The 24,546-nt window shown below is 44.6% G+C and overlaps 1 protein-coding gene across 5 annotated transcripts in view; it reads left to right on the forward strand.

Moving 5' to 3' along the window:
* Nucleotides 1–5,365: 5,365 nt before the first annotated feature.
* The window catches only part of sbf1 (SET binding factor 1), a 31,233-nt gene continuing 12,052 nt past the window's right edge, over nucleotides 5,366–24,546 (forward strand). For 2 of the 5 annotated variants that reach the window (XM_086102844.1, XM_086102848.1), the window contains exons 1-16: nucleotides 5,366–5,564; nucleotides 14,507–14,598; nucleotides 14,924–15,061; nucleotides 15,147–15,275; nucleotides 15,580–15,690; nucleotides 16,136–16,207; nucleotides 17,972–18,001; nucleotides 19,533–19,638; nucleotides 20,257–20,389; nucleotides 20,611–20,719; nucleotides 20,820–20,933; nucleotides 22,640–22,717; nucleotides 22,832–22,945; nucleotides 23,027–23,155; nucleotides 23,858–23,956; nucleotides 24,042–24,249. In XM_086102844.1, coding sequence (XP_085958970.1) covers nucleotides 5,510–5,564; nucleotides 14,507–14,598; nucleotides 14,924–15,061; nucleotides 15,147–15,275; nucleotides 15,580–15,690; nucleotides 16,136–16,207; nucleotides 17,972–18,001; nucleotides 19,533–19,638; nucleotides 20,257–20,389; nucleotides 20,611–20,719; nucleotides 20,820–20,933; nucleotides 22,640–22,717; nucleotides 22,832–22,945; nucleotides 23,027–23,155; nucleotides 23,858–23,956; nucleotides 24,042–24,249 — 1,717 coding nt within the window. In that variant the 5' untranslated portion in view covers nucleotides 5,366–5,509. The remainder of the gene's footprint in view (nucleotides 5,565–14,506; nucleotides 14,599–14,923; nucleotides 15,062–15,146; nucleotides 15,276–15,579; nucleotides 15,691–16,135; nucleotides 16,208–17,971; nucleotides 18,002–19,532; nucleotides 19,639–20,256; nucleotides 20,390–20,610; nucleotides 20,720–20,819; nucleotides 20,934–22,639; nucleotides 22,718–22,831; nucleotides 22,946–23,026; nucleotides 23,156–23,857; nucleotides 23,957–24,041; nucleotides 24,250–24,546) is intronic. The other 3 variants (XM_086102846.1, XM_086102847.1, XM_086102849.1) reach the window with 3 other exon arrangements.

Raw genomic sequence — 24,546 nt, forward strand, 5'->3', positions numbered from 1 at the left:
AATATATTTGGAGACAAAAAAAAAAAACCTCACAAAAATCTTAATTTTTTCTTTTTTTTTAAAAACAGCAACATTTCTGAAATGCAACTTTTCCTTTCATCACGCTTCACATTTTGACATCATGGTTGCATCTGACCACTTTAGAGTGTCATCTGCAGGTTGCAATAGAGATAGAGAGAGACTGGAAGACTCACAGAGAGGTAGGGAAGTGCACATACTTTTTTTTAAATTTGAAATTTTGAAAATTTATTCTGAAATCCTACTTTGAATTTACAATAGCAACCCTTTCATGCACCCCTCAACCCTGAGAAGATGATAAGCTGTCCACTGTAGTGACCGCTGTCCTTGAAAGGGTTAGATAACTACAAACCAGGCTTCACCTCCCAAAAATGAAGTCACAACAGTGACAGAAAACTCCAAAAATGCTTTCGCTTGGTTGCCAGTGCACCTGCATCTTCGATTAGTGCTTTAATATTCGTCATCATTCATGAAATATTGATAAATATGAAGAAGATTTGGACTTAGCCCTTTACTGCGCCTTACCTTTTTTTAATGCCAAGATATAACCCCGCCCCCCCTCACCCCTAGAATTTATTGCAGCTTTAAAACTTGAAATGACCCCACAACAAATTGACCCGGAAAAAAAAAATGGAGCTCGCTAATGACTAGTTCTTCGCTGTCTCAATTGTCTATGTTGGTAAATATCATCACCTGCCTACTGGAATCAGTCGAGAGTGCGATTAGGCAATATTTGCACAATACCTTAAATTATTATTTTTTTTTAATGTGTTCAATCGGAATCGGTGTTGTAATGTGGTGGAGGGATTTTCCAAGTGAGATAAATAGCCGCTGAAAGTATCTCTGGTTGGAGGGGGGGGTCCAGGATACAAACCGATGATCGTAAGTGGCTATGCCGAGGAGGTTCGTGTATACAAACGCGGAACGCCTGCGGCTTCAAGTGGGAGTTTTTCCGTCTTTTTTTTTTTTTTTTTAGGAAAGCGCCTCGTGCGAGGACTGTAAACAAAGGCCTGTCCTGTGAGCATGTTTTCCCTCCTCACCCCACCTGCAGCCACTGACACGTTTACTACTGTTTGCATGCAAGATGGCCACTGCTGTCATTTTCGGCACTTGGCCTCATAAATATCAAATTCCTTTTTTGCATTCCGTGGTGAGCATTTGCAGGGGTGCGAAATGGGCCGAACTGTCATCAACCCCTAGAATTGGGGTTTTCAGAATGTATATTTTTGTTGTTGTTGTCGTTGTTGTTATTTAGCATATCGTTTTGGCTAATTCGGCATTTTGGCTAATTGGCTTTGTTTGTTTTGAAAAACGGAACAATTTTTTTTTCATGAGTTGTACTTGGCCTCCCTCTTGTGGTACACAAAAGAAAGACAATTTAGTTATATTTAACTTTTAAGTTCACTATTTTTAGGCGTGATCTTTCGGGAATAGGAACTGTTTGTTTTTAGTTGGTAATTATGATGCTAACTTTTACTTACTTTTTATATGCAGCATACAGTATTTGAATTGTTTAAATAGTTATTTTATTTCCCTATAATGTAACACGGTGTACATGTTCAAACTACATATAATGTTGTAGCGACTCATAAAATATAGCTTTTTAGGAATAAATTCAATTAATCATTTTTAACGCTAAAATATTTTTTTTAACATCGGGGGTACTAGTGTAAAACATTAAAGAGTAGATTAATTAGATTAATTAATTAAATTATAATTTAATTAATTGTAAATTTCCCCAGTGTGGGACAAATAAAGGATATCTTATCTCATCTTATCTTTAATGAAGTTATTGCAAATAATAATGAAAAACCCACTCATGCAATATACATTTAAAAATGCATTTTATTCATCCATTCCATCCATCCATTTTCCGAACCGCTTGATCCTCACTAGGGTCACGGGGGTGCTGGAGCCTATCCCAGCTGTCTTCGGGCAGTAGGCGGGGGACACCCTGAATCGGTTGCCAGCCAATCGCAGGGCACACAGAGACGAACAACCATCCACGCTCACATTCACACCTAGGGACAATTTGGAGCGTTCAAATTATGATAAAAATTATAAGAAAATATTTGAAAAATATGTCAGTTTTAGAACCTTTCAGGTACTTGAGCACAAAAATCTGCCACAGCTTCATCCACTGTGTGTTAAACTAAAAATTGCTGCCCCCTAGTGAATCTGTTGCGACTTCAACAGTCCTCTGAACCAACTTCCCATCAGGCTGATTCCTACAATAAAAAAAAAAATACATACCATGGTCTTGCATAGAATCAAAATCAGTTCTATGAAGTCATTACTATTTTTTTCTTCTGCTGTGATGCAAGTAATCAACACTGATGATGTAACAGTACATCCGCTTGCCTTTGGTACACGCCGCTTCGTGACTTTGTGAGCGTTAGTGCAAATTATTTAATACACCATACTGCCCTAACTCGATACCACTTTATTATCAATAAAATACATTAAAAAGTTCTTCAATATTTCATGCCAATGTTTGTATGTTAAAGTTAAATACAACTGAACTGCACTCGGGCTGTGATTCCATCGTTTACCACAAGAGGGAGCCCACATTTTGAGATCATGTAATAATGTAACCAATCAAACGATGTCAAACTCCAGCAAAATGTGTACAAAATTCAGTTTCATTTAACTCCTGCTATGGAGTGAAATAGCTTTTAATTGTTCTTTCTTGTCACTACACATTGTTGACATAGATAAGTGGACAAAGTTATGTGATTTCTAGTACATAAATTTGTATTTTTAGACGATTTAAGCATCCGGTTGGGACGTGTAGTTACTTTAAGATTCATATTTCAGCAACAACGCTTTGCGGTATTTTTTCCAGGATGTTTTGGGTATAAACAGACATTGTCACATTTCAAGATTAGCACTAGTTTACTGTCCACACACAGACGACATATCGCGCCGCTCGAGTTTCAACACAAAGTGGGTTTCTGCGTTCAACCCTCTTCGACAGTCACGAGGCGCTCAAGTATGCCTTTTGGTTCCTGCACCGCGCTTCACCTGGTTTGAAAATGTGATGCTGGTTGTACAAGAGACCTCCAAACCACATCCCGTCTATTGGTTGGCGTGCAGGAAGTCACGAGTGTGTTGCATCCTGCAGAGCAGCGCACCGTGCCCTCGGTTGGGCTACACTTGTAAATAGCACTGACACCCGGAGACACCTTTGGAGGATTATTTCTATTTATATGTAGAAATAGATGACGCTCGACCGTATTCCTACACTGCCTGAATAGGCAGTTCATGTCCCATGCAGCGCAAACTACAATGGATGCATTTAGATGTTGGTGAAGGCAACGGTGCTGAAACTACAGGTTAAATGCGATATTCAGAATGTAGCGCTATCCCGCAACTCAAACTCTCCAATTCCCACTATGGGTGGAAGACATGCGCAATATTATACAAAATTCTGGTGACATAATAAAACGATAAATAGGAATAAGATGAACCCTTTCAGGGACAGCGGTTACTACGGTGGACATTTTATCATGTTAGCAGGTTACAGGGTGCATGGAAGGGTTCATTATCCATCAGTGTACACCAATAATATTCCTGGGACATTTTGACCCAAAGCGTGTTTAATTTTTCAAAGTGTCAGACATGAATTAAAAAAAAAAACAAGAACGACTTCATTCAAAACTCAATTACTTACCATTTGAATTGATATTTTGTGGATTATTTTGCACTTGCTTATTATACATTTCACATACATTTACTTTATTATTTTATTTTTTCACATTAAAAAAATCATTAATTATGGGATTCGCATGTTGTTTTATACAGCATTTATGCATTATTTGGTCCCTAAAAAGGTTCGACATGAACACATAAAATAAGTTATTGTTATTATTATTATTGGTAGTAGTCGTAGTAGTATAGTAGTAGATGTATAAATTAACGAGAGAGAGAGATCTCTTTTGTTCCCGGTTCAAATTGAGCCACTGACTGCTCTCGTCTTTCTCACCATTTCACTGTCGCTGGCAATTACTCAAGTGCGGCTCAAGGTTGAGATAAAGTGCAAATATCACAACCCGAGCCGGACCTCCCTTTAAAGTAAAAGGCACCGCTGCTATCTCCGGATAAAGACGTTTTTGGTCAAGTGTCAAGCAGCTCGTGTGAGAAATACTGCTGCGGAGAGCATCAAGAAAACAAAACAAAACCAAAAAAATGCACCCTGTCATGCTTGAGCCTGTTTTAACAAGCGGGTCATCAGGACTTTGGGTCACAGGTGATAACTCAGGAAGTGTTGGAATTCTCGTGAGCGTGCGGTGACGCTGACAACCGAGGACACGCCACGCGGATGTGGACCTTCAGGCCTTCCTCTCATTCCATTGACATGTTATCCGTCCGTCTATGTACAACGGCATGACATCATCGGCTCAAGGTTTCCTCTTCTATCTTGTGTTGCATAATTGAGGTCTTCATAGTTCACGGTTCAGCCAAAAGGTAAGCAGAGCTGCGGTAAATAAAAGGTTGTGGCGCCATCGGGTGGTATCGTGGCGCCAAGGAACTGTGTGAGTTGAGGAGCTTCATCCAGACCAAAAGTAGTGTTTTGCTGCCATCTTGTGGCATCCGGAGGCAATTATAAATCTTTTTAAGAGGTTGACAATTATGTAGCAATTTTTATTCTTACTCTTTGTGGGAGGGCTGAATTCCTAAAACTGTTAAATGCAACAACAGCTTGATGAAAATAAAGAAAATATTAATAAAAACTGCTTGGGCAAATGACACCAAATTTGCATATTGCATATATCCCATAAACAAATACCTTCCCGAAGATGTTCATCAAGCTAATATGTAGCCACCTAGCATTGAGACTGAGTCCCATGTGACAAGAATCAACACAGTTTTTGCTGTTGGGGTGACAGTGTAGCATCTTGAGAAAAATAAACAAAATATTTATAAACCTACTTCTCTAACTTTGGATCCGCAAACTTATTGATCAGTGGAGCTCGAAGTGCTGCCTCCATGAGGAAAAAAACCCCATCCATGCTGTCTTTGTGCGGAGTTTGCTTGTGCATGCTCACCATTGGTCCAGCAATATATGGGCGTGACCGATGACGCAATTGCATGAGACAGGGCCGCCCCCTCAAAACAGGCTAGTTCCAGCAACACAAAATAGGGTTTATAGAAAGACTGCACCTATTCATCCTTGGGATATTTTGACCAAGTATTCCAAAGAAATGTTAACAAACACGAGCAATGATTTAAAATTGTAAAAACATACATAAAATGTTTTAAAAATTGATTGTGAACATTGAGCGGCCCCTCCCAAGAAGTCCGTACTGCGCAGACTCGCGGCTCTTGGCTGTCAGGGTAAAGCGGACTGACAGTATGGCGGCGGCGTACAGCTGGAAGGATGCTACCATTGCCAGCGGTGTGTCCGTCGCCGGCAGGACGTAAATGGACTATTGAAGGAACCCAGAGAAGAGGAATAAGCACGAGAGGCCCGTCGCCGTGAACGCCCGCCATGGCCAGGCTCGCCGACTACTTTGTGGTGGTCGGTTACGACCTCGACAAGCGAGGTGAGTGCCGCTGTTAGCCGCCTAGCATCAGCGGCCTATTATTAGCATCGGGGGAGTAGTAGGCGGGGATGGGCCGGGTCGCCAATCACAGCTCGCCGGCTGCGGAGGCTGTCGGACGGCCTCTTCGTCAACTTTACACCGAGGACTCACTGGCTGCTCGGGATTAGTGTGCTTAGTTCCCAGCCAGCCTGACAGTTTCTCCTCGGCATTTTTGGAAGTGTCACGTCTCAAATGCCTCCCTCAACGCCTAGCTGTTAGCTTTTAAACACAGCTCGAAGGTGAAGCTGTCTGCTAATGTTGACAGTCACCTTAAAACCAAGGAAGAGCTAATGTTAGCCGGGGACTGTCTCTCGGTTCGGCTGCGTCCCAAAACGGATTTATTCACCTGTTTTAATGCATTTTTTTGCATCGTGCCAACGTGTTGCATTTATTGCTTGAATTGAATCGTCAGTGTGTTTCGGTGGCAGGGCTTCAAGCATCCAGCCCCCCCTCCCCTCCCACCCCCCTTGAAAAGCTCCTCAGATTTGTGCAAACTGCAAATCGATGCTTTTCCCTTTGCTCCGTGGCTGATTGTTGTGTGTTTTGTGTGGATTAACCCAGATGGATTTACCCCACCCCCACCATCCTGCCTGCTCCCTTGTGTTATTGGGGACCTTGTTTGGGCCGTTATCTGACCCCCCCCCCCCCCCCCGCCCACACACACACACACGCACATTCACACACATCCCCCTACCACCTCCCCTTCACCCTGAGCACTGGCCTAGATCCGTGCAGTATAATGGCTCGTTTAATCATGAAATATTCAACCCGCCTATCCACTGTAAGCATGCAGCCTGCAACGTGGTACTCTTTAGTGCGTGCGTCCAATGATTTATTCACAGTAGGCAAATTTGCAAGCTCTGTTCTCCAAAGCCGCCTGTCGATCTTAACAGCGCCGTTTTCCGCTCGCCTGGCTGCACCTTTTTTAGAATCTCGCATTTTTCGCCGCAAAGTTTTAGTTCAGCGCAGGATGTCATTACGTGGACAATGCGAACGCTGCAGAAACTCCCCTTCCTGTCGTCAGCCAGCCCGAATTGCAATGGCGAACAGTGAAGCAGGCTGTTTAAAATCATCTGGGAGCCAGACATGCTCAGTTTTTAATGAATCACAACAGCCTGCGTCTTTGGAAAGCCAAACGCTTCCCAGTGCCAGGATGACATGAGATTGATTTCAGACTAGACGGGCAGTCGAGGCTCCTTGTGAGGTTGATGTCGAAGAAAGCGCCGGGGGTAAACATCTCAAGATGACGCGGAGAAAGGTTGACTTTGGAAAAAGGCTCAAATGATGAATGACAAAATATTATCCTATTTACTGACATATTCACAAGCATGCCGATGGAATTTTATTTTTTTTGCTTGTTGCCGTACTTGATGTGATTAACGTCTTGTCATTCCCCGTGTGTGTCTGAATAGCATCAAACCTCGAGTGTACCAGTCCTCGATCATGAGAATACCAGGAATACCGCGTTTCCTCCGGAGTCTAAATATTTCATGCATCCTGCCTGCCTCTGCGTGCATGTGTGCTTGTGTGTGTCACCCGGCGAGAGGAATGTTTGCAGGCAGGGGCAGTGACAGGTAGTCGAGGAGGGTTGACGTCATCGCAGCTCACGTGACCGCTTTGCAGCGTGCCAAAATCTTCACCCAGGATCTCGTTTTTTGAGCCAAGATGGCGCCTGCGCGGAGGCGAGTGTGTCGTCGTTTGCCGGGGTGTGGTTCTCATAGCAAAGGGGGTCCCGGGAGAGACAGCATTGTGTTTTGACAGCGGAGGCCGCCGAGTCGGCAGCCAATCGCGACCGCGATCCGAGACCCAAACAGGAAATGGGGAGAAAACCTCGGGAGACGTTTGCTTGAAATGGGACAATCCACATCTCCCCTCGTTGTATATGTTTCATTCATTGAGCTGCTTTTTCGAAAATTGGTTCATTTAAAAAAACATTTCTTGTTCATTTTTTTAATTATTTGTAAAGGGATGATCGAAATACAAGCAATTTTGCAATTTTCTTTAAAAAAAAATGTCTTTTCAAATTCAACTTGGCATGCTTAACTGCAAATAACACCCCCCCACCCCAATTGCAACATAATTGGAAAAAAATAATAATCAGAGGCTCGCGAAACAATCAGAGGTGTGTGCCGACTCCCATTGAACATGAGATTGAATGCGGTCGCGTCATTCTGAACGCATCTCCAGTTGTAACCCTTTTCAGGGACAGCGGTTACGACGGTGGACAGCTAACCATGTTATCAGGTTACAGGGTGCAAAGGGTGTGCACACTTACGCAACGAACCGAGTTATTTCGAGTGGATCGACTTTATATCCACTCTATGTCCATTTTGGAACTGAAATGGGCGTCGGCGCCAAAAGTTTGCCCGCTCCTGATCGTTCCACGCGGTTCTGCACATTATGTTCCACTCTCGAGTGAATCGATTTGAGAAGCTTACACACAGAAACGCATTCGATGGCTTTCAGACAAGCTGCGAAGGCTGGATGAATATTATCTGATTGGCCCAGCGCCCACCAGTCTGTGAACCTTCAAAAAGAAAGAAAAAAAAAACTAAACGTGCACAGCAGTGTTTTAAGAGCTACCGTTTGAATTATGTAACATCTCACAAGTCGTGTTCCACGTTGAAACATGCAATCGTGTTAAATTGCGCTTGATCGCAATGGAATGTACTTGGACTCTGTGTCTTGGGTCCGTGTTTTTTAAAATTTTTAAAAAATATATATTTTTAGGCGAGCTTTTTGAGAAGCGATCGAATCTGGATGCAAAATTGGGCGATTGCTGTATTATTGATAGGTTCTGGTGAACTTTGTGGCTAATTTAGGTCGCGCTCTTGAGCACGAAATAACATGCTAAGATCGACAACACGGGGGAAGCAAACATGGACTATGAGAAACCATATTTCCTTTTTTTTGTGTGTGTTAACGGGACTGCAATGCCACGTGCAAATTTGTCATTAGCCTCTTCCCATAATTGCCTACCTCATTTTTTATTTTTTTTTAATTTACTGTCACAAAGTTCCACTAACTATGATCTAACCACTATCCTCGTGCTGTTCCAGAGTGTTTCATCCCCTGGCTCAGATGCTGCAATCGTGCGGGCTCTTGTGTGTAAAAGGAGTCCTCTGACGCTGCCAACAGTGCCTGCCTGTGGGCAGCCACTTCCTCCAGTAGTCTCCAGAGCCGGGCTGGAGCCTTTCAAGCCCTCCTGAAATAACCCCCCCCCACACCCCACAATCTGCCTTTCATAGTGGGGGAGACAAGAGGGACTGTGGTACACTCGGCGCTTGTGTGCGTTGGCCGCTCACCCGTCGGCTACTCGAATGGCTTTGTGTTTGGTCGGTTGCTATGGTAACGCTTAACCCCGTGTTAGGCTGCTGGTCTGTGATGAGTGCTCGGTGCATACTGACCAGTCAGGCCTCAAGATTTCTGATGAGGGTTTTTTGTGTGTGTGTGTGTGTGTGTGTATCATGATTTGATTCCGAAATAGGACTGGCTGTCACATGATGCACATTTGGAATTTGAACACAGCGCGAGAAATTTCGGAAAGCAACGAGCTGGACCGACTCACTTGACGCTAATGTATGATCACATATCATTTATGCTTTATAAAAGGAATGCATTTCATCTTTTTTTTTTGTCCAGCACTGAAGATGTTTTGTACTCCCAAGTTGTGAGCGGCGTAAAAATACGCCAGACATAGGGTGTAATTATGCCCCAGGGGTGTTTTTGGGGATGCCCCCTTCTGGTGTTGATGGCTTCCCTGGTATGTGAAGAATTTCTCCCAACTCCTCATCAGACAAAGGCTGAGTCGGTCCCGCTCCGGTTAAAGCATCCGACGCTCAAGGGAGTAATCGTTAAGAGTCCCCGAGGGACGAATTTGGCGCGTCCGGGGCGGTTTGGGATTTGAGGATAGGGGGCGGGGGTTGTCGGGCTATGTTCTGGCCAACCTTATGGTCTTGGTTAAAAAAAGAAAGTCCTTCCCATTCATTTGAATCCGCCCAGTGCTGTGATGCACTGGAGAGTCAGCAAAGAGGCATGCAGTAAAAACCAAATTGCCTGCTGAAAAAGTGGAGCAATGTTGTCAGGTAAGCCCGCATTCTTTATCGTGTTTGGAAATCTTGCACAGTAACATGTCCCCCTTTGATGTGTTTTGATTCTTCGCCCAAATCTTATTCGATCAAAAGACTTCCTTCTCAAAATTTCTAAGGACTCATTTAGCTGATCCAGTTGAACTGTATTTCGTTGCATGCCTGCAGTTCATACTGTGAGTCGTTCGATTTATTTACCGTATTTTCCGCACGATCAGGCGCTTCGGAGTATCAGGCGCACCTTCGATGAATGGCCTATTTTAAAACAGTTTTTATATATAAGGCGCACCGTATTATCAGACCCTTAGAATAGTAGCTACAAGAGTGGCTGCGGTTGCCTTATGCATCCACCAGATGGAGCTACGCTAAAGGAATACACTACAATTCAATATAGCTTTAGTTATATAGAGCTTTCACAACCGCTGCAGCTGCTACAAAGCGCTTCAGGAAACTTTAAAAATACGTCCAAGAAATCAGAATATTGATCCGTCTATCTAAATTATAAAGCGTACTTGAGAATATATATATTTTTTACGTGGGCCTTATATTACGGAAAATACGGTACTTACCAGGCAGAAGATTAAAGATTGCACACTTAAGATGGCCTCCGCATCAAATCTGGCTCTGGGTCCCCTACTGGGCGAGTTTTAATCTTATGTAAGGGCTGCGACTGGTTTGAATAAACGGATCAGACCTTGCTCGTCGGTTCGAGTTAAACGTCATCGTACTGCAGTTATAACCGAACTGTCTTAGCAAGCTAAATCTTTCGACGTGTCGAGGTCAGGGCAAAAAAAAAAAAAATGATCGCAATGTGACACAAGTCTGATGGGTGTCCTTCGCAGAATTTCCCACGGGAGGAAAAAAAAACATCACATTCTGGCCGTAGCTTGATTAAAATGAAAACAGAATGAATATCAAGTGTCGTGTACCGCTACGATAATTCCCGTCATTCAGTTTGATTAAGCGCTTATCTGAATCATTCTCTGCTCTCCGTCAGGGAGCACTTAGAAAGGTCCTCCGTTAGAATGGAAGGACGCTCTCAGAGAGCCGCGCCGGCGTTATTAATAATCAGCCTCTGCTAGCTCGCGCTTCTTCTTTTTTTTTTTTTTAATCGTAGCTGTAGTTTGTTTGTTTTTCTTCTTCCCCTTAGTCTGGAACGTAGGAAGTAGTGGAAACAGAGCAGATCAGTCCTAAGGTCGTAATGTTCCACACGGGCTCCAGGGCTGCTGCTCCTTTCTAATAAAAATGGGTTTGACCTCAAGCCATTCCAACGTAGAACTGAACCACGGGGGTCACGGCCAATTTTGCAAACCCATGAATGAGCTACCGGTGTGAACGCATGTAACCTTTGCAACTATTCTACGCCTCTGTTGTTAGTCTGTTTCCTCTCCTGGAAGGCCCTTTTTTTTTTTTTTTTGGTGGATCCGGGAGAGGCGGAGGGCTAATTTTTGCAGGAAGGATGTGCTGAAGTGCCTTTGCACAAAGAACATGTTCGACATTGTCTCCCGGATGACAACATTGTCGGATGAAGATTTTATTTATTTTAATTTTTTTCTGCGGCCATCTGGTTGGATATTAAATGTTGGCCTCGCGGATTTTCATTCATATTTTCATACCGATCTGACGATGTCAAGGGTTTGAGGTTCTGCCCACCGTTATCACGCAGAAGCAAAATGATCCTAATCCGGTGACCTGAGTGTGTTCTCTCTGGTCACCCAACATCCCTTCATGTGTGTTTACAACAAAAATACCGTCTTCACCTCTCTTTACTTGACGTGCCTCGTGTCTAGGGTGCTGATGGCGTGGGTGGCAAGGCTCGAAATTTGCTCGCGGCACAGCATAATGAGTTGGTTAAGTCATTCACTCCCAAAGACGTTTTTAAACGTCTTTTCAGACTTGGTCCAGAATTGGCTGGTACTGAATGGTTAAAAGTGTCGTCCAAAGTGTTGACCTTCAAGTCACCACAAAGCTGACCTGGCTCCGACCTGACGTCAGGTCTACGTCAGGCTAGTGAAGAGGTATCGGTGTCATAGTATCGGTGCATGTTTACTTTACACATGTACAGTACTGGACCTGGTGCATCCCGAATATTTTTTTTCTTAAAAGTATTTCACCAAATTTCTTTGACTGACCACGGGGGGAAATAGGAGAGAATGACTCTGCACTCCTCTTTGATTCCAATGTCGTATTTGGCAGAGTAGCGCTGACCGTCGGAATTGCTTTCGCATGGACGTCGCTCCACTTTCCAGAGCTGACGGCGTGTTGTTAACTCTCGAGGTTGCACCCAAGCGGTCCACATTTGCTTTCAGTTAGGCTCCCCGCCTCGCATTGTGCGCAATTTTTTCAGATCCCTGCACAGTTTCAACATGCAACCCTCAAGAGGGGTCGCCATGGAAACTGCCTGTTGCCTGTTCACTGTGGTTTTTGAAGCCTTTTGAAACCAGAAGTTGCGGTCCGGGTTCAAACACAATCAACTCGGACACATTCCAAAGAATGAGCCGCACAATCCTTTCAACTGACGACGATTGCTCAGCGATCACATGACCGGTCCTGATCCTCTGCCATCGTTTGACTGCTATTAGTCATCTGCATGTGGAGTCGCGCGTGCTTCTGATACGCACACGCCGCGTATTGGTTGCCTCATTGCTCAAATGAACGATGACAAATTTTGTCAAATCAAACAAAAGTCTTCGGCAGTCGAGGAATGGCACTTCCCAAGCACGCCCACTGGGTAGTCGAACTGAATACCGTGTTTGTGCCTCGTGTCCCCCCCCCACCAGGCTGGTAAAACCCTGCTGCCGCTTCCATGGACAAAAGAGCGCAAACACGGTTTTCAACACGTTCTATGAGCGTCGTGCTGCACCGTCTAGGCCAGGGGTCACCAACCTTACAGAAACCGAGAGCCACTTCTTCAGTTCTGATTAACTCATTCACTCCCAATGACGTTTTTAGACGTCTTTTCAGACTTGGTCTAAAATTGGCTGGTACTGAATGAGTTCATGTGAAAGGCTAACGGTTGCATAAACACTTTTCTGGAAGAACACATTTGTTCAAATGAGCTTTCGTAATGTCGGAAAATGTTTTTGTGGATCCGCGGCATGCTGTAAAAGCATCTAAGGTCGCATAATTAACCCTTTTGGGGACAGCGGTCACTCCAGTGGATGGCTTAGCATGTTATCCGGTTAAAGGGTGCATGAAAGGGTTAAGTTGGCATCAACCCGCATCTTCTCCATTCTGGCTTGCAAAAAAAGCTGTGTGCAAAGTGCCCTTTGCGGTGTGTCAGCCACTCGTTTTCAGCTATGACAGCTCGTTGGTTCGCTGGCGAGCTGCCACCGTGTCTCGGCCATTAATGGGAAACAGCGCGGCTCCCGTTTACCAGCAGTGTTTGATGGATTTCTCCCCCCCCATCCTTTTGTGACCACCGCAGCTCCTCTTCCTTCAAAGTGTTCTAAATATAGATTGGCAAGATAACATCTTACGAAAAAGGGGTGCGAAACAATTTTTTTTTTACCCAACAACGACCCTGGCAATGATTTTGTTGATTTAGCTTGACGGTCGACAACTTCGAAATGCATCTTACCGCCACCAACGGGATTTAATTGGGAGCAGTGAGTCAAACTGTGGGTTGCAGTTGTGTGGCATTGAAAAACGAGTGTCCCGCTTAGCTAAATTGATAGACCGACCTGCCAAACCCAACCGACAAAGGGCAAACAAAATACAACCCTGCAGGGGGTTTTTTTTTCAGTCTGTGGTGTTCACTAAACTTGGTAACGTAGGGAAACGACGCAGTTCTCTGTGTTTACATTGTGAGACAATGATTCAGCTGAGCGGCGAGGCACACATTTCGCCGGTCCCTGCTATTGTTTCAGTTTTATATCATGAGGGGGGGGGGGGTTGAAAAAAGGGAAACTGACTGCTTGTGGGGTCTAAATTGGCGGAAGCTCGTTGAGTTTCCTTCCCAGAATTTGTTTGCAGCTAGAGTTCCGAAGATAGTGACCGTAAAAAGATTATGATTAATCCTCAAATAAATCTCAGACTGGGATTTGGTGGTTTTCTGTTGACGGCTCTTGTGTGAGTTTTCGCTTCTTAATAGTTCGCTTGGGAGACGGGATGACTTGAGGATTGCGTCGTGTGTTTTGGTGTCTGGCCATCTGAATTTATTTGAACATTGAATCGTCTGTTGTATTGCTTGTCTGTGCATTGCGTCGGGCCGGGGGGTGAAGACAATCTTTCACGCAGATGAATGTGGCTACTGTGTTCCGGCGCATGCCGGGTTTCCGATAGAACTAAGCTGAAAGACCGACTTGTGGCGGTTACATAAGTCGGCCCGTTTTGCGCCATTGTGCCGCTTCCACGGGCCAGACCCGAGCGTGACCTCGTTAGCCAGGAGCTGCAAATGCAAATTTTGCATCTTGATAATCTAATTCTGATACGCAGCTGTGCCGCGATCTTCATCTTTTCAGAGACCACACGACACAAACCAGTTGTATCGCAAATCATCTTTCCCCATTGAAATGAATGTAAATGCTCTTGATCCGTTCCAATGATCTGACTGTGACCGCCTTAGTTTCGGACTATGCAGTATCGGATGCCACTCCATGTTCCCATGTCGAGGAGGAGACCCTCGTTCTCCGCCATTGTGGCCGTAGTCCACAAATGTTAAATGTATTCCGGTTTTCATTTTAGAACAGTTTGAGTGAAACATTCGTCTCTTTGGAAACAATTGCGTCAATAAATCAAAACAAACCGAGTTGGTCAAATGATTGTCTGAGCAAGGGCTGACCACCGTATCTCTTCCTCTTCTTTCCCCTGTAGTGGAAGGCGAAGGTGAGGGTCAAGGTCGCATTCTCCAGCGGTTTCCTGAGAAAGATTGGGAGGACAGCCCGTTCCCACAAGGCGTGGAGCTGGTAAGTGAACATCTCGAGACGCGCGCTCCTCTCGTCTGATGAATGGCCACAACAGGAAGGACGTTCGACTTTTGTCGGAGTCTGCGCCATTACGCGACGGACCTTTTTTTTTTTTTTTTTTTGAGCGACTGTAGATGTTCGCAAGTCATCAAACTAGGGAAGTCTTCGACTCCCACAGGAAATAATGTAAAGTCAATTCGAATATATTATGTCAACTGAGAGTCATTCCATGGTGGGTCTTTAAAGTATTTTTTTTAATTGGATGACCTTTAGATGAATGACTTACATTTTTTTTGTCCTTCACCCGTTTTTCCTCTTCACGCAGTTCTGCCAACCCAGCGGTTGGCAGCTGGTCCCCGAGCGTCAGCCCCCTTCCTTCTTCGTGGCAGTCTTGACCGACATCAACTCCGAGCGGCACTACTGCGCCTGCTTCACGTTCTGGGAGGGCCAGGACAACCCGCAGGTCAGAAATGGATTCATATCATGTTTGAGACTCATCCAGGTGAGCCAATTCGACATTGTTTTTGAGCCATTCTCTTTGCGTTTAGCTGCAGAAGACGCGGACCAGTGACGTGGACGAGGTGGACGAGGACCCAACTGTCATCCAGCCAGCTCAGGTCTTTGCCCCCAAGAGTCTGGTCCTGGTGTCTCGGTTGGACTACACCGATGTTTTTAGGGTAGGATGCCTTTAACTCATTCACTCCCAAAGACGTTTTTAAACGTCTTTTCAGACTTGGTCCAGAATTGGCTGGTACTGAATGAGTTTATCAAAGCTTGAAAAAAAAAATTGAAGGAAGAAGGATTTTAAAGGAAGGAAGTTAAAGTTTTTCTGCCTCTACCGAACTCTGATTTGAATTTTTACAACTTTTGGTGTGTTCATTTGATTTATTTTGAAGTGGGTTTACACCTGTCGGGGAAGTCCTTAAAAGACCAGACTACTATTTCTGTGACCCACTTCTGTGTCTTTCCTTCCCCGAGCAGAACTCCCTGGCCTTGGTATACACCGTCCACGTCGATGGCCTGACTATTCCGTTAGAGACGGTCATCGGAAATCTGCTCACATGTGTCATCCCCATCGCTGGAGGCGCCCAGGTAACCATGAACTCTTTTCTTTTTTCTCGACACTCAAAATGACAAAAAATAAAAGATGACGCCGTTCCTGATGCTCCGTGAAAGACGCTGTGTCATCTTCCGGAGCAATGCAGATCGACAAATACATTGCGGAGCTTGCCGGAACATAAACCTGGATGCCCACAACATCTATTTAACTCATTCACTCCCAAAGACGTTTTTAAACGTCTTTTCAGACTTGGTCTAGATTTGGCTGGTACTGAATGAGTTAATGTCCGTTTGCGAACAGTAGCATCGGAGAACTGAAATATTTACAATTATTTAAAGATTAATTGGATAGCTAATGGGCGTATGGAGTCTGTTTGAATGAGACGGCCACGACTTGAGAACGTATGGTCTATCAGAATCGGGTTTTCTGGATTTTCTAATGCCTCGCCAACTGTGCACTGGTTCCTGTGTGTTACAGATAATTGAGTCCCGAGTTTGTAGTTTAGACATGGTTCCTCAGGCCTGTGACTGGCTGCTGGCCTGTGTCCAGGTAACGTTGTCGATCGAGCAAGCTCCCTTTTCCAATCAAAGAGCCGGCACCACGACGTAGATTCTGTTGAGATCACACCCTTTCTTTTAAGGAATGTGCACTCATTTCAAATTGTGCGTGTTTTTTTATTTTTGTGTGTGTTTGTGTGGTTCGGCAGGAAGTTGATCATTGTCATCTCTGCTGATTTTGACGAATGGCCTTGAGTATTAACACATTCATGTACAGTGTACGTTTGGCTAACAAAATACGCCCACCAGCGCTCTATCTAACCTTAGCCCGGACCGGTTGTAAGTTAGTTGCTAGGTGACCAGATGGGGATGGCAGATGGCTTCCTCCGGAGGCAGTCCGAAGGGAAGAATCGCATGTAATCAGTCTTAACGCAGCAAATGCACATGTAAAAACAAAACGTATGGCTGCATAAGGCCAAACAAGGCCGCCAACCCATTATGTAAAGTTTATTTGTTGGAAATGTTACGCTGTATGATACGCCCAATGCCTCGAGTGTGTGCGCCACTGAAATCATCTCTGATTGTTGCCACCTCATAAGGAATGATTTTTTATTACCGTATTTTCTGCACTATAAGGCGCTTCGGATTATAAGGCTTCAATCAATTAAAATGAATTAAATCAATGGCCTATTTTAAAACCATTTTCAGATATATAGGTCGCACTGCATTATAAGGCGCAGAGAATCGAAGCTACAATACTGGCTATACATCCACCAGATGGTGCTATGCTAAAGGGAATACAATACAATACTATGCAGCTTTATTTCTATAGAGCCTTCACAACCGCGACAGCTATAACAAAGTTGGTAACAAACATGGACATGAAACGTATCAACACAAATGGCATTCAAAAACAAGAAATGAAAGACAAAGACATTGTAACTCCATACATAAGGCGCATCGGATTATAGGGCGCACTGTCTGAGAAAATCAAATGGTTTTAGGTACGCCTTATAGTGCGGAAAATACGGTAAGCAAATGAATCTTTTAAACCCCCTCTTTTTGTCTGTATTCTAATCCAAATGGAATCGAGCGTACCAAAACATTTTGCGGTATCCGTGGACAGCGTCTTTCTACGAAGTGTGTTAAAGGTTGTCCTTCCGGTTTGGCTTTTTGTCGACACTGCAGTTCGATTCGTGCGATGACGAGTCATCGCATCGTTCTGCTTTCAGAATGAAGAGACAGTGTGTGCAAAAGGGTCATTTACTGCGCGCACTCAAATAGTTGCCGCAGCGGCGTAAGAATATGTCATCCTTTGGCACAAGAAGGCTTGCGCTCGACACGCTATCCTCTTTTTCATGACATTGGTTTGGATTTATGCGCCCCGCGATATATTCCACAGAAAAAAGCAAACAACAACAAAAAAGAAAAGAAGTGCATTTGTGAATAGTGAACCACAAATGTGTCGGGATCATTGTCCTAAACTCGGGATCCCTTGCATGCGATTAAAATCTCTCTGGAATTTGAGGTCACATGACATGAAGATACTGTGAAAGCCGTATTTGCTGGTTCACTTTGTTTTGCGTCTTCTTGATATTCCTGTGGTTCTTCCACCGCGTGTTTTGTGTTGCTTTTTCGGAGTTGTCGCTTTTCCATTTGCAAATGTCACTGTCCTATTCTTGCCAGTTTGAGCTAATTCTCCGTCCACATGGTTGGTTCTAATCTGTGTGCCATTCTGTGTTACTTTTTGTGTGCCTCTCTCTCTCTCTCCCTCTCTGTCTCTCTGTGTGCGCGCGTGCGCTTGTTGTTTGTGTAGCCGGGCCAGGAGGAGAGAGTGGACAGTTTGGTACGCCTGCTTGACTTTATTCTCCTGGAAGCCTCCTTGCCTCTTTTTTTTTTTTCCCTCCATCTATTTTCCTCTGCAAATCAGGTCCACATGTAACCCCTTGGCAACAGTCAATAGGTGATCAACAGCTGATCATCGTTCATCCCGTTTTATCCCTCGTTGCTCGTGCACTAAAATGCCAAGATTGTCATTGACTTACTTGATCAATTCGGCCGACTGGAATTTTTTTTTTTCCCTGAATCATTTCAACTATCGATGCCAGATCAGATGAAGAGAGTATTCCATTTTAGTTTTGGAATAAAGTTGCCACTTTATCACAACACAGACACAGGCCAAATGCATATTGCAGTCGGGGATGGTTTTCCGTCTTTAACTTGCCATTGTTAAAAGTCAAAAACATGAAATGGAAGCGCCCCTTGAGCGTGCCCAATGATCAGTTGTTCGATCACACCATTGCGTTGCCGAAAGCGCTTGCCTGTTGTTATTTGAGGCCATGGCCGCTTCTGCATCCTGGTGTCACGTTTGCCGCACTTCTACAAAGTCTGCTCCAACGTTATTTCCCTTCTTGTATTGAACTTCATTTTGAAGGTCACCAACATCAACGGCGAAAGGAAGCAATCGTCATTCATTTTGGACTTGTAATGATGAATTTGAACCATTCATTTTGCAGGCTGGAATGATCAAGGTGGTGAAATACATCAAATTGCTTGCACCAGTTTGAAATTTATTTGGGATTTTCTCCAATCCACACAGTCCACATTTTTGCTCAAGTTCCCCGACAAATGTACATAATTTGAAATATGAGTTGGCAAAAGCAATTTAACCTTTTCAGGGACAGCGGTTACTACAGTGGACATCTTATCAAGTTATCAGATTACAGGGTGCACGAAAGGGTTCATTTGTGTTTTCTCCGTTCATTTGATCTTGCGTGAAACGGAAGCGTTTTGCGCCGCTTTTGATTTTGTCCACACGCGCCAACCGTCGTTATCCAGCCCGCGGGCCAATCGATGTTTTGCCTTGGCCGTCTGTCAAGAGCATCGCTGCTCAAGTCCAAATCGTTTATCTCCAATGAGGATACCAATTATAGAATACATTAGGCTCCAAATGAGTGTTTTGCTGTTTTGTAATGACACATTTTCACGTGGTCACACTTCATGGCCCCGAACGGATCACCCTTGCGCATCGAATGGTGTTAGACGACAATGGGAAACTGTCCGCGCCGAAGACTTTCCATATCAGTGGGGTTCCGCCGTCAAGATCCATTGATACGGTGGCCGCGCTGCGGATTAACCGTCGAGGTTGCCGTCTGCCCCCGTCCGCCTCCGGCTTGTTTGTCGCGTACCCGCTAAGCTTTTTGGAATTCTCCGTCGCGCTTGTGCTGATTCACGCTTGCCTTTCAATCCCGCGCCACGCTGCTCGTTCTAAGAAATGACACGTGCATTGTTTTTGTTTTTTTTCCCCCGCCCTAAATCCCCTTTCCAGATCCTCTTTTAACGACTCCTCTTTCTTCTTGCCTCACCTTTGCCCGTAGCGGACCATCACATTAGGCGCTGGAGACCGGCAAGTTATCCAGACCCCCATCAATGACTCCCTACCCGTCAGCGGCAGCAGCGTGGCGCAGCTGTTCCGGCAACTCGGTAGGGACAATTGTAACGAGGCAACAACACGACAAAACCAACATTTCCTGATTTTTATCTCGCGGTGGCTTTGGTTCAGCTGCTTGTGACGATCAGGTGGCGTTTCTCCCGCCGGAACTGCATTATTTACAGCGGTCCCTTGACATACGTGCTTGCCAACTGAATCTTGGTTGATTATTTTTGCTTTGTGTTGCATGCTAAAACTCCTAATTACCGCAAAAAAAAAAAAAAAAAAAACGCAGACAATTGGTCGGAGCGCCTTGAGGCCAAAATGAACAGCCAGAAGCCAGCCAACTTCCTGATGCTTTTCACCAGGCCACGCCCCCTCAAGGGCACACCGCTCAGGTGCTCAGTTGTTGACTTCTGGTTTGTCCCAAGGTACAGCACTTGCGCTTAGAAAACGAGTTGATTACATTAAATTAAATTTTCTTTTGTTTTTTTCAAACCATACAGTGCCGCGTTTCTTGTTTACAAACACTCGACGTGGCGACTGGACTGAATTCATGAGATTTCATTTCAGCATTTTCATGCGTTGGATATAAAGCATAAATAAATGGAGTTACTTGCGTGGTTGCTGAACATATTCTTATACTTGTGCCCCCACTGTTCTGCTCTCAGGGATAGTCAACGTGCTGTACCTGTTCTGTGCCGCTCTGACCGAGCACAAGATCCTGTTCCTGTCGAGCAGTTACCAACGCCTAACAGACGCCTGCCGGGGCTTGCTGGCGATCATTTTCCCCCTCAAATACAGGTCGGTCCCGACGTGACATGAATGCGGAACATCCCCGTCGCTCGTGTCGCGCGTTGCAATTCCGAAACGCCGCGCCTTGTGTTGTGTTATTTTATTTTGACTTCAAGATGGCGCCGCGACAGTGGCTGCCTTTGCATCAGCTCCTATATTTTGTTCTTCTACTTCTTCCTTTCATAACTTTGGTTTTCTTATCTTATTTTATCATATTTGTCTCCCCACAGCTTCACATACGTTCCCATCCTGCCCGGTAAACTCCTGGAAGTCCTCAGCACTCCCACTCCTTTTATCATCGGCGTCAACTCGTTTTTCCGTTCGGAGACACAAGAACTGGTGGGTTTTCTCTTTTGCTGGAACAGGAACACCGACACGAAATCTGTATTTGATTTAAAACAGATTCCACCCCCCCCCCCCTCTCTCTCGTGTGTCGCAGTTGGATGTCATCATCGCTGACCTGGACGGTGGCACCGTCACCATCCCCGAGTGCGTTCACATCTCCCTGCTGCCCGAGCCGCTCCTCCAGCAGACTCAGACGGCGCTCTCCATGGTAACACGTCGAAATCACCGAAGCCCCTCTGTGTCGATATTTGTGTTATTTTGACAAAAAGTGGGATTTATGAGGAGACATTTACAAGTGTTTTATTTCGTTAAAGCATTTTTAGCTAATTTGAACAAATGAGCTGTTACAAACTATTGTATTCTTCGGTACTCGCCATTGTGCCTGTCCTTTCTGAAGCAATGAAGGTTAGTGACTATGTTTTGCTGTGCTGGTCATGTCATGGACCGATGCAGCCACAAAAAAAAAAAAGGCCTTTGACCACATGAGGCTATTTCCGATATCCCCACCTTGTCATTACGCAACATTAGGCAACATGAAAATCCACAAATTCACGATGAAACTTGATCTGACTCATCAACTTGTACAACAAATGGCATCGTTTGAGAACTTCACCTCGCCTTCCCCTTAATTTTTTTTTATTTTTTTAAAGGAATTCCCATTGGATGACATTTTACGCAACACCCATTTCTCTCGATGAAGAAAAATATCGTGCGTCAATCGAGTGACTCACTTTCACCGACCACGTCCAAGACAATATGTTAGCATTTGAACGTTGCCCTGTGACATCGTTTTAGCAAGAAAACATGGCAAGTGGGGGCAAAGTATTTGTGGACAAAAGTGCAGTCCTCTGTCATTTGTATACAAGAGATTGAACCCCGACCCACTATTATAACGGCGTGTGATTATAGTCATGTGACAAACCGGACGGAGTTTATCAATGGAATGAAAAATAAACTTGCTCGACGGCCTTTCACACACATTGCCTGACCCTAAATTACAAATCATTTTGATTTCAGAAGAAATCCCTCTGTTTACTATTTTGAATGCATAACATTTGCTCTGCAAATTTTTTTTTTATCCCCCTTACGTGAGCCTTTGTGTTAATAAAGCGGCGGTTCATATCTCCCTCCAATCTCACCCGGCAATTTTGTTTTCTTTCTCTCTTTTTGAAAAATCAACACAATACAAACAAACACACATGTAAGAGGCCTTACATCCCCTCCCGACACAAAAACAGAATTACAAAACAGGAAAAGCGACGATGGTCTCTCTGATAGGCAGCTTTAATTTATTAGCTTGTCGGGAACGTTTTCGTGGAAAAGATAGAATCTAGGTAAACGGGATGCATGCAGGAGCCATGATGCTATAGATTGTTGGTAGGCAACCCTAAAGCTGGGCTTACGTGCATCCAGGAAGAGAGATGGGCCCATCTTATTCCGGATCTCCCGGCGCCATTGTTGCGTGATCACAGTCTAAAATATTTGTGATTTCAGGCCTAAACATTGATAATATGAATGCGTTTTCTTTTGCGGAATGATTATTGAACCCCCACTTCCAAGTATGGATAGACAAAAAGATATCGTCATTTTGGAATTATTTATTTGTTTATTTTCAAACTTACAGTGCCGTGGAAAAAAAATATGTTTGCCCTCATTCTGATTGATCAGTCCTTAACTCATTCAGTACCAGCCAATTCTGGACCAAGTCTTAAAAGACGTTTAAAAACGTCTTTGGGAGTGAATGAGTTAACATATTTATCACGCACGCAAATCAGGAAGGCCGCGAATACTTATTATTCACAGCGCTGTCATTTCACTTTCATTTCAAATAAAAAGAATCGATTACATGTCAAATTGTTTTGTGACCTGCTGCAATCTACGGGGTTGATGTGATGGTGCGTTTCATGTTTGCAGGTTTTGGATCCCGAGCTGGAAATTGCTGATCATGCCTTCCCGCCTCAGTCCTCGCTCCCTTCGGCACCCAAGATCCAGGTGAAAATCTGTCAACCTTATGTCGTTTTTGACCTTGGAAATTGTAAAACAGCGACACCCACCCAGGGGACGACAGCATTGGGACTTAAGATGGGACTGTGCTGTGTGTCTCAGGATAAGGAGATCCGGGCGATTTTCCTGTGGCTGTTTGCTCAGCTTTTCCAGGGTTATCGCTGGTCTTTACATATCATCCGCATTCACCCCGAACCAGTTATCCGCTTCCATAAGGTATGACGGAGGACCCCCCGTCCAAAATCAGGCATTGTCACACGAATCGGACTTGAGAATGCGGATTTTGTTCCCCATCAGGCGGCCTTCCTCGGCCAACGAGCGCTGACGGAGGACGACTTCCTCATGAAGGTGTTGGATGGCATGGCATTTGCGGGGTTCGTGTCCGAGCGGGGGCCTCCCTACAGAGCAACCGATTTGTTCGATGATGTGAGTTTGGGAATCGCTGAACCAGGTTGTATCGTTTACCCCAATTCAATGAAACTGCATCCTACTTTTGTAATAGTCAAACCAAGCCATTTTTGTTCCCAAAAGAACATAAAAAAAACACACACAAGTATGCCATTTACAACATAAATACACGCATGGAACTTTTTTTGCAACTTATGCTCCGAAAAAACTGGACATCTCCCTTCTGGTGGCAGCTTGGTGTCATGGAACCAAGTTTAACCCTTTCATGCACCCTGTAACCTGATAAAAGGTAAAGCTGTCCACTGTAGTGACCGCTGTCCCCGAAAGGGTTAAAGAGTTTCATTTAGATGCAAGTCTTGTCTTGCCGCCATCTTGTGGCACCTGTAGGCAATTACCAAACCTTTTTGGGGCGAGGGGTGTCAATTTTGAATCAGAAACTTTGAAGTTGACTTGTATTCTGCATTCGGAGCACGGACTGAAGCGGAACAAGACAAATGCGCGTGTAAAAATAATTTTAGACGTTGTTACGGCGGACATGAAGGACCACATTTGACTACATTAAACACACGGGGGAATTCTGTCATATTTGCCCTTCATCATTTTGCTTAAAAACTCAATTTCAATAAAAATTCCAATATCGGATGTGCATTAAATTATTCTATAATTTTTAAAAAAAAAGATGTCAGGAGAGGAATTCTCAACTTTCTCTTGTTCCCACAGCTGGTAGCCAACGAAGTGGAGAGGATACGCCAAGAAGAGGCCTCGCCCCACAAAGTCATGAATCACATCAAGGAGTTGGCGGAGCAGCTATTTAAAAATGTATTTCTCAAGATAAAATGCCCCAATCTCCCGCCCATAAAATGTGCGCTTAACCACTCTTGTGTTGGTTTCTCTCTCTCTCCAGGAAAACCCCTACCCAGCAGTGACCATGCATAAAGTCCAGGGACCGTCGGGAAATGGCCAGAAAGCGACTCAAAGTCAGAGCCCCTTCCCTGGGTTGGACGAGGTCACGGTCCAGCTCTTCATCGACCACGCCACTGCCAAGCTCAAGACAGCGCCGCCGGTGGTCAAGGCGGAGGTCAAGAGCATGGTGCCATCCGGACCCCCGTTGGGTGAGCTGGGTTGAAAAAGAAAATGGATAATGAATGTGAACGGGCAACCCAAGAAGTATTCAGTTGGACGCATGTCAGTTTCCACCAAGGATCAAGATTTGTTGCACGCTTTGCACATTTAATTTCTTGTGTTGCTGAAATCAGCCTGTTTGATGGGCTCTTGAGACTCAGTTATCTGTATCCATAATATTTCCCCTTGAAAGCTGGGGGCGGAGAACAGCGTCAATGTGGGGCGGCGTCCGTACGGATCACAGCAAATAAAAGTTTCTTTGATGAGCGCGTCATATTTTCGCGTCA

Source organism: Hippocampus guttulatus, chromosome 22 (genome assembly GCF_054856545.1).
Source record: "Hippocampus guttulatus isolate MCC_2025c chromosome 22, RoL_Hgut_1.0, whole genome shotgun sequence".
NCBI lineage: Eukaryota > Metazoa > Chordata > Actinopteri > Syngnathiformes > Syngnathidae > Hippocampus > Hippocampus guttulatus.